Source organism: Rhinolophus ferrumequinum, chromosome 12 (genome assembly GCF_004115265.2).
Source record: "Rhinolophus ferrumequinum isolate MPI-CBG mRhiFer1 chromosome 12, mRhiFer1_v1.p, whole genome shotgun sequence".
NCBI lineage: Eukaryota > Metazoa > Chordata > Mammalia > Chiroptera > Rhinolophidae > Rhinolophus > Rhinolophus ferrumequinum.
Genome location: NC_046295.1, coordinates 7,387,496 through 7,402,687, shown reverse-complemented (window position 1 = coordinate 7,402,687; position 15,192 = coordinate 7,387,496). Strand labels below are relative to the sequence as shown.

The window sequence follows — 15,192 nt, the reverse complement described above, 5'->3', positions numbered from 1 at the left end:
GTACAATCGGAGCAAGGAGAAGCAGCAGCACTCCTTCCTAGTGAACCAGAGGCCAGAGGGGCACACAGGGGAGCCCTGAGTGACACCTAACTGCTTCCGATGGCAAATGACACTCCCCTGGGCACAGCGGCAAGAAAACTGTCCACTATAAGAAGTCAGGGATCTTTTAATACGGAACAAGGTAGAGTGGTCCCGGAACTTTGGCTGCCTTCAGAAGGGCTGTGTAGCCAACATATATTTGGGATGAATTAAAAAGTAAAAGTCTACACAGGTCTGGAAATAAAATCAAGGTTAGTTTAAGTTGCAAATAATAACAAGTAAGGATTAGGGGCAAAGTAATCAAATGTTTATGTCTTTAAATTTTGCTCTGTTGTTTTTTTAAATGTAACATTCTTTTATGATATATTTTTAGTTGCTTTTAGAAAAATTATACATAACTTGTATTATTGCCCACTTTGCCTGTGTTAGAATGAACGCCTACTTTCTTTCTGAAGAGGATTTTGGCCCTACCAAATGGACCTCTTAGTGGAAATCCTTATGAAGCATAGTTTTCTAAAAAGGAAATCCATTCCACGTTTGCTCTGCAGTGACCTGGCTAACAGAACTGCTTCCCCTCAGTAACCACAACCCTGAGCTCACTGTTCCTCAAAACCTTGTACAGAGCTTGCCCCAGGGGACATGTTCAGTTCTTCCATTTCTTGACTGCCCCGCCCCCGAGACTCTGATGAAGCATTAGCTATCAACTCTTAGCTAGCTAGCTCCCTAGAGAAAAATACACCTATATCGCACACAGCCCCTCCCACCACTCCCCACATACATCCATTGTCTGGGTCACAGATTTTTTCTGTTGCCAGAACTCATATGCGAGATCCTCTTGTATTAGGGCAGACCACCACACAGCTGGAGCTGGACTGCATCCATCTCACTGGTGCTCTGTGAAATTCCTTTTAGGGCATTATGTTCTAGTAAGAAGCCATCAACCTTTATTGAGGTGCATCTTAAGAAACATCCCCATAAAATCTATCACAGTGTTTACCGTAAGGATTGTTTTAGAGGGTTATTTACCTCATTAAATGGTAGTTTTCTGTGAGGACCTACAGGAAAGATTTCTTCCTGGTATCAACATCAGGAAGTGTTAGACTTAGGCAGCTAGTTTGTTTTGCCCCATGAACACTACAAGTGAAAAGGGTTTCCCTCTTCTAGAAAGCTCTGTAACTACTTTAAGCCAGGCATGGGAACTTTAGGGGGTGCATATTGTACGCTAATTTAATTCCTGGGCCAAAACTTATTTTCCTACCATTATTTTCACTTTTCTTATTTTTAGTTTTCTTATTTTATTTTTGATCATGCTATATTTTGCTTTGGAAGCTGCCTTAGCCCTGTTTTGGACAAGGAGGAATATGAATAGTTAAAATATTCTGGATTTATTTTTTTCTTTTTTTAATTTTCTTTTCTTGGGGCTAGGGGTTGGAGGTCTGGAAAAATTTTTCTGCCTCTAATAAATCTATTACCAACACTTAGAGGCGAAGTGTAGAAGATGAGGACATATGATTATACCTTACTTATAAAAATTCAAGGAAAAGAACTAAAAAATAAAACAAAAAATAAATATAATACCATACAAACATTACACAGAACTAATATAAAAATGTTAACCAACCAAGTATTTTATCTCTCTTGATATCAAAACCAGGGGAAATGGACTTAAGACTGCAGGAAGAGGAATGTAAATTGTACATATGGACGGGTTATTCACTTAACATACTGAGTGCCTGCTGCAAAACAGAGCATAGACTTGGTGAACACAAAGATGAATCAGACGCCATCCCTGTCCTCAGGAGACTCACGACCGGGCTGCAGAGTGGTATAGTATGAGCCTGTCTGGGTTTGAATCCAGGCACTGCCACCGATTAGCTGTGTGACCTCTCTAAGCCTCTTTTCTCATAGAGTTGTGAAGATCAAATGACACACGTGACATTCTTACAAGAGGAGGCAGTTGTTATTTATCAAATTCTAGGCTTCTGGAACTAACAAGCAAACAACATCGCTAGAAGCTGAAGGGAAATGGCTTACAGACAAAATAGGTACTGAAGGGCTATGCATACCTGAGACCATGGAACCTCAGAACTAGTAGAAAGAACCAGAGTGGCCAATTTTGTCTAGGACTGAACAGTTTACAAAGCACTTCCACATACACACCGTTCTATTTGTCGCACGCAGTTGCACCTTCAGGATGAGGAAACTGAGTCTCAGGAAATGTTAGTACCTTTAGGACTTCATATTGCGTGGCCCTTAGATCTGGCTGGAAATGTAGTGCTCTTTCCACTCCAGCAAGAGAGCTTAGGGAACATCTAGCATGGCCACCTCATATTAAAATACATGCTTATAATGTAGATCAGATCAAAACACGGCCCATAAAATATAATCCCATACAGCGAAAGTCTATTGTAACAGCCATTTTAAAAAACAGGTATCAGTACATCCCTTCAATGCTTGTAGGACTGCAATTCTTTATAAGAAATTAACATTCAGGGACACTACAAACTTCAAGAATTTTACAGGTGAAATATAAAATTATGTAGGAGCGGCTTCAGACCAGTGGTTCCCACCCCTGACTGCTTATTAGAATCACGGGGGTGGGGTGGGGGGGGGTGTTACAATTCCTAATGCCCAGGTGGCCCTCCAGATGACTTAGAGTCTCCCCTCTGAGAGTAGGACCCAGGCATCAGTTTTTAAAGCCCTCCCCCCCCACCCCCCAGGGATTCCAATGTGCAGCCAGTATTGAGAACCACTGGTTTAGCTCATTTTAATGATGACTCATCTCTAACAGGATACTATGAAGGTATTCCAGATGTTTGAGCGACATCAACATTTCAAGGTCAACACCACAGATGACAGCTACCTCTTCTGTTCTATGACAGTAAGTCCCTTTGGGAAGACAGCAGACACAATGCCGGGTGGCCTGGGCTGTCGGCTGACCCAGGATAATGTTTCTCATAGCTTACACTTAGAGATAAACTTCTGGGAAAGATGAGTTACACACACACACACACACACACACACATACTCACAAAAGAACTAAAGAGAAGTGGATGAGCTCAACCCAGAAGGAAGGCAAGAATGAATGGATATTTGAGTTTTTAGAGTTTTGTCCAGGTTCGTCGTAAATAGGATTCTGGATCCTAAGTGAAAGGAGCACAGATCCTTGTCTTCCAGGAACCTTAATTTAGTGTTGACCCGGAAGGCTGTAGACATGAGGTGGTACTGCCCCCTGGCCCCCTGTGGACAACAATCTAATTATGTCGGTGGCAGCCACCCATACCATGGAAACAAACAGATTGCATTTGGCAAACTGATGACTAGAATTAGGGGACAATGTGTACCAATTTAAAAGACCCTTTGCTCTGTGTAAAAGCGACTGTCCCAAACATGAAGCAACCTAAGCAGAACTTCCTTCGAGTCTTGGGCACCATGCTCTAACCAAATGGGCTTCCTTCTTTAGAAAAGACGCCGTGCACTGATGCTACAGGAAAACTACTCTGGAAATGCTTTACAAAGATGTTGCTTACTAATTAAAAGCACAAACATATACGCTGACATTTCACAAACTTGAAAAGCAGACAGTGACGTCTAGGCCCCTTGGATTATTCCCTAGGATGGAATGGGTGTGGTGTCTGTGAGTCTGTGCGTTTGGAGAGCCTGCGCTCCACCGTGCGTCCCAGAGGCTGGCCGTCAGGGGGTCCGTGACTCCCAGCAGGTCTAGCTCTCTTCCTTCTGCATTCTATTTTATAAACACTTTGGCACTTATACTGGGTTGCCTGTCACCTGGCCTCCCGAAGGTACCCAATGAAGTCACAATTTGAAATAAATAAGAGGAACGGGCCTGAATCATCCTACCTCTATTCATAAGTATTAGTAAGACCTCTCTTTCTCTCTCTCTCTCTCTCTCTCTCTCTCTCTCTCTCTCTCTCTCTCTCTCTCTCACACACACACACACACACACACACACCCCAAATAATGAAAGTAAAATCCATCACAGTTGGGGGTGGGTGGCTGTCCCAAATATAAATAATATATGAGAAAGCTTATTTTCCAGAATGTTTGTTCACCAAACATTTAGATCCATATAAGAGGTGTTCTAGGAAAACAACGGGAAGGTCCAGAATTGATTGGCTGCTAATCTCTTTACCTTTTGTAGGATGTTTCCTCCAGCAGTGGATTAAATCCATGTTTAATGCTACCCAAGCCCAGCTATGTCCATATTAGGAAAGCCCAAGCTCACATCTCATTCTCTCTCTCTCTCTCTCTCTCTCTGTGTGTGTGTGTGTGTGTGTGTGTGTGTGTGTGTGAAAAGGATCTGTCCTCCCTCCCATTGCTCTGCTTCCACCCCCACATGTGTAGGTGGGAGAGTAGGAGCCGGGAATGTGAACTTGATCCAGCATTGATCAGCCAAGCAGCAAACTCTTATTGTTCTTTAGATACCAAACATAACTTCTTTCTACTAGGGATAAACCCAGCCATTCTGCACACAACACAGCTTTTGTGCTCAGTAGTGTGAGAGATGGAAAAGGACCACAAAGAACATTAGAGCTTTATTAGACCCATCATAAACACCTCCTAATATGCAGAATTTAAGAATCCACCCTGTTAATTTATATTTACATCAATATTAGGTATATTAAGCTCTCTTAAAACTGACAGTCTCCTGGTCCTTGCTGTTTTTATAATTATCGATTTCAATTTATAGTGTAAATACTTGGTCTGTTTTAGCTTTGCCTGCTATTTGAGCATTTCTTATTTCACCACCTTGCTCTCTGACGTTCAAGGGCACTGGAAATCATGCGAATGTAAAACCAAATATGCTGTTGATGTTTTTTAAGTGCTGTCCTATGAATGTGGCTGACCTGTCTCTGTACAAAGCCATATGTGGTGAGAACTCAGACCTAGGCACCCTCCAGCCTTGCCACGCAGAAGGTGAGTGTTACACAACCTCTCCAAGCCTGTGAAATGGAGATAATGCTATTTGCCTCCCAGAGCTGTGCTGAGGATGAAATCAAATGGCACTTGAAGCCAGAGGCACAATGTAGACCAGTAAATGCTCATTCCTTTCCAAAACCAAAGCCTGTCTGGTATTTTGAACCTAAGTAAACTTCCAAAGGTCTCAAATTACTGAGTTGTGACATCATAATAAAAAGCCTCACCTGACCACCACACAGACACAATGCCGCTGGACGGAACCTGCAGAGATATGACACTTTGGAGCCACTGCAAACAAATGTCTGTCCCTTCCCAGAGGACTGGTGGACACGAGGAAGCAAGTTCTCTTCCTTGTCTGCCTTAGTATAGAGGAGATCATACCCTTTCTGGTCCCATTCACTCAAAACAATAAGCCCACTGTTGTTATAAAAGTGAAATTTGACATTTCTACATTGTTCTCTGAAGGTACCAGCCTGACCAGGTGCTAGATGCAAAAACATCTAAAATCCTCGTAGTAGCTATATGCACTTAAAACCAATGCAATACTTAAGAACTTGGGCTTTTAAGTTAGACAGATGTGCTTTTCAGTTTCCTCATCTATAAAATGGGTATAATGATAGTGTCTGTCTTATACAGCCGTGACAAGGAGAAGTAAATAGTTATTACGTTTTATGCACTTGATCTAGACTCTACTCAGTAAAATGACAGACTTTTTTTTTTCCATTCTGGATGTTCTATTACCCAGTATACTAAGGAGAAAGGGGGAGAGGAAAGAATTAAATAAAAATATAATTTAATGGAGTTATACAACCTATACATTCTTGGATTGACCCATTTACAGCTTAATTCACTAGAAGCATTTATGCCAAACCCAGACAGACAGCCTTCAATTACAAACTCAACGACAGTGATGAAGAAATACAATTTGAGGAGGAGAAACCTACTGGGAACTCAACATCCACTTTGTAATAAATACAACTGAGAAGAATCGTAAAGAGAACATATGTTTGCTTGGCTGCACAGAATAGTGAAAAGTGACGGCATGCACAAGTAAGGAAAAAGAAAGAGAGCAAAGAGAAAAGGAAAGTAAGGAAAAAGAAAGAGAGCAGAGAGAAAAGGAGATGGAACACTTGGAGAACAGGCTGGAGACAGGAGAGGTGATTCCTCCCCAAGGAAATGCCACTGGGAAGCAGACGCTCTCTCCAGTGCAATCCCATCATCACTGGTCGCCCTGGAGTCTTAGTCCCCAATTCTGATGTATTGACTCTGGCCTCCCTTCCATGCATTTTCATGCCAATAAAGTTGCTGAAATTAAAGAAGAATTGAATTGTGAAGCTTTTTGGCATAAATAATGTCATATTGGAAAGTCAGGGCTAATAACAAGCAGGATGCCCTTAACGCTCTTAAGAAAAACCATCTGATCTATGTAGCCCTCAGTGCGGTTTGAAATTTCCCTCCACCTACAAAGGAAAATATTTTTAGCATGTAGCACACTTTGTAACAGACATATAAATGCACTGGAAATATAATTTTAGGGAAGCATCTGGGTTTGATCATTTCTTGTTATACCTCACCCCCCGAATAGGTCCTACTTTCTCAGGATAAGGAGCACCAGTCTGCAGCAATCTGTGCTGTGACCACTGTAGCAATTTCTCATAAACATTTCATTACTGGCTCTGCTTGTTTTCATTTTTTAAAGTGGCAAATACTCTAATGATTTAAATATAAAAGCAGCATAAAAAATGAGGTTCTCCTTCTGGAGCATTTGGCCCCCGTGTTTTCCCCTCCTTCAAAAAGGAAAGTAGACCGGACTACTTTCCCCGAGGTCAGTTAGGCAGCAGACATAAATGAGTACTGACTTATTTTTATGTCTCCAAATGTATCCTAGATGTAATGGTTGCCACTGTCCAAGGTAAAAGTCACCTGCAATGCTTATTAATTTGAAGGAATTTCAAGACGTTAACAACCCTGGAAAAAGCTTTTTCATCTCCTGTTGGTCAAACAGGTTAATATCTGTGAATAACTGATTTAAATTACAAGCGAGCCTATTTTTCAACGGTCAACCAGCATAAATGCTCTGGCAGATTGATTATGACTTAAGATTTCTCCCAATAATCTTTCAAATAGCAATTTTCCAGTAGGAGAGAAAAGAAATGCACAGAGTTTCTTGTTAGTGTACATTTATAAAATACAACTCAGGATGACACATATGAAAACTCACCCAGTATCACTACAAACTAAGGGCAAGTTTTCAGTCTGAGGACAATTCAAGTTTTCAGTCTGAGGATAATTCAACAGGAGGAATGGAAGGCACTTAGAGGGAAAGTACATCCCGACCTTCCTCCCCTCAGAGGCAACCAGCACCTGGCGCTCGGGCCTCAGCGAGGTACCAGGCTGGCACGTAGTGACGTAGGGATGCAGTGATGTGAGGTGCAAAGTGGGTCTGGCCTTCACCCAGGCCAGCTCCCTCACTCCCCAAGGCATGAGGACTCAGAGAAGGCCAGCGGCTCGCCCATGGTCACACAGCTTGCTGTGGGGCTGCCTCCAAAGCTGCATCTATTCTTCATCAATTCTTCCTTCATCCAATACAGGATTAAGCCCACAAAGCAACACTTCACTACACTTTGCTCTGTGAAGACAACAAAGTGGGTAGAACGCAATGGCTTCTCCTCCTCCACCCAGCCTCCACTCTTGCTCATTAATTTCAAAATAATGCAACCTTGCACTTTCTGCATCAAGTTGTCTGCACCCCACTGAGAGTGTGATGGCGCTGGTTATAACTAGACAGGATGAGAGGAAGAAAACACTGAGCTCCTAAAGGCCCACGCTGGAAGACCGACCTGGAAAGATGGGGTCTTCTACTGAGGGAGCTGTACACACTCTTTACCAAGTGCCAATAAATTGTGGACAGCTGCCAGACAGAGATACGTGTGTGACACGAATGCTGCCCTTTTTAAACTCACATTTGGACTTGGGCAGTTTGACAGTCACTGACTGTTACCCTGACCTGGGATACACTTGCTGGCTGTCCGACACTGCAGGGTGCCCCTGACACTCTCCTGCTCTGTTTCAGCAGAGGGGACAAAATGAGGGCAAAACCAGGGACTCTAGTTGGAGTTTGCTTCCAAAAGCAAATAAGGGGATATGGGAAACATCCCTTAAATGCTTTAGAAGGTACATAGACACTTTTTGGTTCAACCAATGGCTTTTTCTCCTTTGTTGTTTTGCTGACCTGGTATTTATTATCTAATTTAGTTTCCATCTCAAGAGAGGAACGGTTGTGTCTTTCTAAAGGAAAGACCTACACTAATCTCGACACTCACTCACTTTCATTCACACCAGCTGATGTGTTTACCAGCTCTCTGATGCAATAAAGTCCAGTATTTCCTATGCAAAATATACAGTCAGATACACAGGGCTACCATTTAGAAATATCTAAATGGAAGAGGGGCTTGTATACCCATGACACATATTCATGAAAAACCCTGGAAAGTGAGGTTTACATTACTGTATGCACAAAGCCCATTTTTGTCCATTAGAGAACAGTTTCAGGAAAAAGAGCAGTTACTGATTAGATTAAAAATCATCACTGCTCAGAGCTCTCTGCTGTATTTATTTATTATCTCTTCATAGCTCTTATAAAAAACTGAGGCAAGGATGAGACCAAGCAGATTTGGATTAAAAGCAACCCTGCTAAAAACACAAAATGCCTTAGTCGGACGTGCTGAGGACGGGTGTCCTGGATCAGAGCCCAGCTCTGCCACTACTAAGGTGACGAGCTTGGGCAGATCAGCCCACCTGTCCTAGGGTGCAGCACCCCCCATGGCTGGAAAGACGAGCTCTTCTCCAAGACTTGCCCCTACTTAGGATTCTAAAGCAGACCGGAAGTTGTTCAACACCAGAAAAGACTAACACTTAACCATGAAGCAATAGCGGCCACACCCAAGAAATATATACACGCAGATAATAAATGTATTATACGCCTATTTTGTTCGACATAATGGCTCTCTACAAAAAAAGAAGCCAGTGTTCTAGAAGCAGCCAAGTGTCCCGGACAGCGCTCCTTGTCAGCAGGGGCTCTGGCGGAGAAGGTGGCGGCAGGCCCCCCGAAGACCTTGCACGCCCACGGTCGGAGCCGCTGCCAGAGCCTGGGGTGCAGACCTGAACAGCAGCAGACGAAGTGACCCTGTGCAGTGTCAGAGCCCAGCGGGCCTGCGCTTGCGCGCATGTGCACGACGCGCTGCACCGCTGGGGCTCAGGGCGCCCCCAGGGCGTGGCAAGAGCTTAATGCCGACAAAGAGCAATCTGCCTTTGATGAAAAGACTCCCAGAGTATGTCGTCAGCCTAGTAAAAGGAAGAATGGGTGAAGTTCTTCTTAAAAAGTAGAATCAGATGTTTTTCTATTGACATAAAGGTTTACAATCCGAAACTATCCGTGTCCTAATTCTTTGAGGGCACGTTGAGATCTTTCTGAAGATCTCTCTCTACAAAATAAATAAAGCACCGTTCCAACAAGAGCCTATTAAATGGTATCGCTTTTTATGAGATCTACAGTGTCCTTACTTAAGTGATTCTCTCTGTGGGCGCACAGTATGTGCGAATCTGAAAAACGGATGACACTGTATGTCCAAACATCGCCCACCGGACTGTGCATCTTGAGGACAGTAACACTGCCTCCCCTGCACAATGAGCTGGCTGACTTGTGACCGAGTGGGGTGCAGCCAGGTTCCCGGCCTGCAAGAATGTTGTCTTCTATGCAGTCAGTCTCTGGCTCGCCCAGCACAGCAAATATAGGAAGTTGACCTCTACCCAGGTCCCAAGTCCAGGCAGAGGCCCCCTGTGCACAGGGTGAACAGAGGTTGGTCTGTGGACACCCCTACAGGCCATGCACTCAGGGGCAGGGCTTTGCATGCCCCTTCACTGCCCAGCACAACGCTTGGAAACTAAACCAGAAAGCCAAATACCTGGATTTCTCAGGAAGAGTATAAAATCGAAGGACTCTGTTTAGATTGTGTACTCAGAAAAGAAGGAAACTTCTTTTGACAGAATATGGGTCCTAGCCCTACGTAGCAGGTGTGAGCTACAACCAGGATGTGTAGTTTTAAAGAGCGTCCAGGACTCGGCATAACTGGAGTAAGTGACCCCCAGGGCCTCTAACCCGAGCCTGTAAAGCTATGCTTCTGGCAAGTACTCAGCCTTGTCTCTTTATTAAAACCCACGTGTGCACAGGCCACTACCAACTGTCTCCATCAACGGGACTGAACTGAAGAGACTTTTCAAAGGTAGCGACTCCTGCTTCCTTTTCCTTCTGTTCTAAAAGGCAGAACAACCAAGCAAATACTGGATTTCTCTCTACAGCTACAAAGAAAATTTTCAAGGGAGAGGAAACACTTTTCATCCTCATTATTTGCTAGGAGTCTCGTCTTAGACTACTATGAATAAGATTCAAATTCTTTCTGGAAATCAGGTTTTGGAAGGCAGAGAACAGAAGAAAGAACGCAGAGTTTTCATTTGGGGCCCCAAAGGAAAATGTCTCCTGTTTCATCATAGTGCCAATACATCTGGACAGTGTCAAACAAGATGCCCCCAATAATACACAACGCCCAGCACAGACCCGCAGTTACCTACTTCTCTCTGGGAGGACGGACCCTGTCCCTTGTGACTGCCAAGCAGTGTATCCCTTTGAGTTTGTGGGAAGGGCCAGGTGCATTGGTGACACATCGACATTGCAGGGCCTCCTCTAAGGAAGTCCAGAGAACCTAGTCAGTGTACCGCTGAGGATCCCTGACAAAATGTTCAGTCACTTAGAAAATGTAAGTCCAACCATGGACAAGAAATGACAGCAAAATTATCAGGAGCCCCAAAGCACAGCACATTACGGCTTCTGCTATGATTGATATAAAAGAACTAAGACACTCACAGCACATATAATTTGAAAAATACAATTTCTCTGGAATTTGCAAAATAACTATTCTCAGTTTTCTTGAATGACCATTACATGTAGAATTCTTATAGCCACTACTGAGAGTGAGTATTCTAACGGGCTTTAGAATTATGTTGGTAATATTAAGTAATATATAGCAAAAGAAGTCTACAAGTTACTCTCCTAATACACCACCTGGCTTTTTCGGTGCTAAGAGTTCCAACTGACAGAAAGTCTCTTACATCATATCAAGTTTCCTCAATTTTGTGACTACTGCATTTTCCCTGCAAGACTTAAAAGTTTTCCATCATGTGCTTGTGTGGCCTTTGGCAACTGGCAAGTGTTGGCTTGGAAAGAAGTGGCATTTTCCAAGATGACACAATAACCTGCTGTTCTAAATTCTGGGATTCAGGAGCGAGTCTGAGAGCTTGAGCTGATTCTTGCCTATTTCCAGGACACTGTATGGGACCGACCGGCTGTTCCCCGTCTTCTCTATCCTTGGCACTGCCACTTGCTGCCTGTGATTTTGCCATTTAATGGCTGCTAAGCATTTCCTCCAGAATAGAAGGAGCCACAGAAGGGCTGGGACAGTCACGGCATCAGTGTGCTACTTGTTAGTACTTTGGGAAACAGGTCGCCTGGGAGTTGAAATTAAGAGCCAAACTGAGGCTGGTAATTCATTCGTACCCTTCCTAGTGACTTCTGTGAACAAGCTCTCCCATCCATGGATTTCGATCATCTGCGAGGTCACAGCAGACTGAAGGGCATCTGTGGTCTGGCCAACTCTATCTTTATCCATACATTTGAAAAATATACAGATGACTTCAACGGTGCCTATTAGGTGGGGGATTTTAAGGCATCATGCACTCAGAATTTAAATCAGCTAATAGCTTTAGAGCAGCACCGTTCACTAGGAATATATGGAAGCCAAACTTGTCATTCAAAATTTTCTAGCTGCTATGTTACAAAAGTAAGACATAGCAGCTAAAGTTAATTTTAATAATATATTTTATGGGATATATATTGGGTTATAATGTATCCAAAATATTATTATTTCAACATGTAGGCAATATTTAAAAAATGATTAATGAGATATATTACCTTTTTTCGTACTAAATCCTCTAAATCTGAGTGTGTTCACAATCCATCTCAATTTGGATGCGAAATTTTAAACATAAATGCTTGGTCTATATTTTGATTTTATAAAATTTACAATTGAAAAGGTGGGTTCATTCACATAACTAAGTTTCTCCAAACAATAACTGGATTATTAGATTTTAAATTTAAATTTAGATTAAATTAAATATTCAGCTCTCCAGGTGCACTAGATTATTTTTCAAGTGCTTAATAACCACACGTGGCTGGTGGCCACCATACCGGACAGTGAGCCCTGGAGCATCTACCATGTACACCACAGCAGGTAATACAGGATGCGTCAAACACCCTTGTTTACCTGGTGGGGCAGGGGAGGTATGAGATACATACAAACGGTAACAATATAAGACAAGTTAAGATACTTGCTAAATCCAGAGAGAGGAAAGCATCCCAAGGGGAGAAAAGAGCACACACCAAAGAAGGTGGTGGTAAAGCTCACAAATATTTGGAGACTGGTAATTACAGTTGGGCATATGCCAAGGAGTGGTAGCAAACAAAGTTTAAATAGGTAGCCTGGGGCAGTTCTGCCGATAGCCTGAAACAGCAGGCCAAAGAGTTTGTTCAAAATGCATTGCTAATGGGGAAAAAGTTTCTGGGAAGGATGGATCTGAGCTGTGTTTGTGCAAGATTCACTTACATTGATGTGGATGATGATGGAAAACGGGGACAGCTTGATGTCTAAAAGACCAACCAGCTACTGCTCTATTCCAAGCAAAATATAATGAAAATATGGGGGAGGCCTAGGAAAGGAAAGAAAATTAATAAATATGTACATAAGGATATCAGGACTTCGCAATGTGGGCAGGAAATCAAAGAAAGGAAGGAGAGAGTTCTGTAAAAACGAAAATAAGGAAGTACAGAAGAAAGGTTGGACGGGAAAAAGTTATTTCTAATGTATTTGCATATAAAAGTTTTAAAAGAAGATTGGAATATATGTACATATAGGCTGGGGCGGTGGAGATCTTTGGGCAGAGATGAAAAGAAATCAAAATCTATTTATAGAACTGTCAAATTAGCAGAAAGGGCAACTTTCTTAGAAATGATGTTTACTATTCCAACAGTGGCGGGAGACAGGTCTGAGTAAATCAAATTATGGTACTATTCATTAGACAGCTATGCAGCTGCTAAAAATTATTGCCCTTGAATTACATCAAGGGATATGGGAAACTGCCTTTTTTTTTTTTTTAACTTTGTGTTTTGCTTTCATTTATTTTTTGAAGATGAGCTCTAACTCTGAGATCTTAGGAAGTTCCTGAATCACTCTGGTTTTGTCTGGCCCTCAGGAGCACATATGAGAGTCAGTGACACACAGGGACCTGGTCACCAAACACCCATTAATTGTAGTGGAAGTCACACAGTAAAGCCCCATGCAGTGCAGTTGATTTTCACCTCCTAATGTTCTTTCAGCGTCTGCCTTCATGGATGGGTATTTACTGCAGAATATTAAATGTAAGATTCCTCTTTCTTTATACAGACTGAGTATAGTGACTTGTAATTGCCCCCTTCTAAAATTGGCAAGATGCTAAAGATATGTTCATTCTTCAGCTAGTTAGCATTGGGGTAATCAGGCAAATACAAAAACCATCATAATCTAGAACACAATGGAATACAATCCTTTTTTTTTTGCAAAATAATTATGACAACACAAGTATAAGAAATTGAATCTTTTTCTGTGACTTTTAAAAGTCTAATAGTTGCTTTTTTTAAAATTTGCTGCGGGTCACACAGCTGATAAGGAACAAAGTAAACTGCGGACCTTTTTTTTTTATTCCCATCCCCCCACCACCTCTTTCCCCTCTGGCAACCATCAGCTTGTTCTCTATATCTATGAGTCTGTTTCTGTTCTGTTTTGTTAATTCATTTTTTTTTAATCATTGTTTTTTTTTTTTAAATTTATTGGGGTGACAATTGTTATTAAAATTACATAGATTTCAGGTGTGCAATTCTATATCACAACATCTATAAATTACATTGTGTGTTCACCACCCAGAGTCAGTTCTCCTTCCATCACCGTATATTTGATCCCCCTTACCCTCATCTCCCACCCCCAACCCCTTTACCCTCTGGTAACCGCTAAATTACATTCCCCAGATTAATTTTCAAACCCCGTGGCCATCCTGTGGTCACCGACTGCCCTTCAATCCCTTCACCCGCCCCCCCCCCCCGCCCATCTAACAAACCTCAGTTTTTGTTTTATTTGTTTAGATTTTGCATGAGTGAAATCATGGTATTTGTCTTTTTCTGTCTGACTTATTTCACTTCGCATAATATACTCTAGGTCCATCCATATAGTTGCAAATGGCAAGATTTCATTCTTTTTTATGGCTCAGTAATATTCTATCGTATATATGTACCAAATCTTTATCCATTGATCTATTGATGGATACTTAGGTTGCTTCCATATCTTGGCTATTATAAATAATGCTGCATGAGCACAGAGGTATCTTTTAAAATAGTTTATGTTTTCTTGGGATAAATATCCAGAAAAATTGCTGGATCATATGGAAGCTTTATTTTTAATTTTTTGAGGAACCCCCATACTGTTTTCCATAGTGGCTGCAATCCCACCAACAGTGTACAAAGGTTCCCTTTTCTCCACATCCCTGGGAACACTTGTTATTTGTTGATTTGTTGATGATAGCCATTCTGACAGGTGGGAGGTGATATCTCATTGTGGTTTTAATCTGCATTTTCCTGATGATTTGTAGAACATCTTTTCATATGTCTATTGGCCATCTATCTGTATGTCCTCTTTGGAGAAATGTCTGTTCAGGTCCTCTGCCCATTTTTTTAATTGGATTGTTTTTTTGGTGTTAAGTTGTATGAATTCCTCATATTTTTTGGATATTAAACCCTTAGTGGATATGTCATTGGCAAATATCTTCTACCATTCAGTAACTTGTCTTTTCGTTTTGTTGATGGTTTCCTTTGCTGTTGAAAAACTCTTTAGTTTGATATAGTGCCATTTATTTATTTTTTCTTTTGTTGCCCTTGCCCAAAGAGATACATCCAATAAGATATATTGCTAAGAGCAATGGCAGAGTTTACTGCCTATGTTTTCTTCTAGGAGTTTTATGATTTCAGGTCTTACACTTAAATCTTTAATCCATTTTGAGTTTATTTTTGTATGTGGTGTA

At 41.9% G+C, this 15,192-nt stretch overlaps 1 protein-coding gene across 13 annotated transcripts in view; it reads right to left on the bottom strand.

The window, feature by feature from the left end:
* Nucleotides 1–15,192, bottom strand: part of AOPEP (aminopeptidase O (putative)) — a 348,074-nt gene that overhangs the window by 79,624 nt on the left and 253,258 nt on the right. Inside the window, exon 13 of one of the 13 annotated variants that reach the window (XM_033122527.1) lies at nt 5,860–6,282. The exons of the other annotated variants lie outside the window; for them this stretch is intronic. Within the exon in view, the coding sequence (XP_032978418.1) occupies nt 6,217–6,282 (66 nt within the window). The 3' untranslated portion in view covers nt 5,860–6,216. Of the gene's footprint in view, nt 1–5,859; nt 6,283–15,192 lie in introns of those variants that run through there. 13 annotated transcript variants of the gene reach the window in all.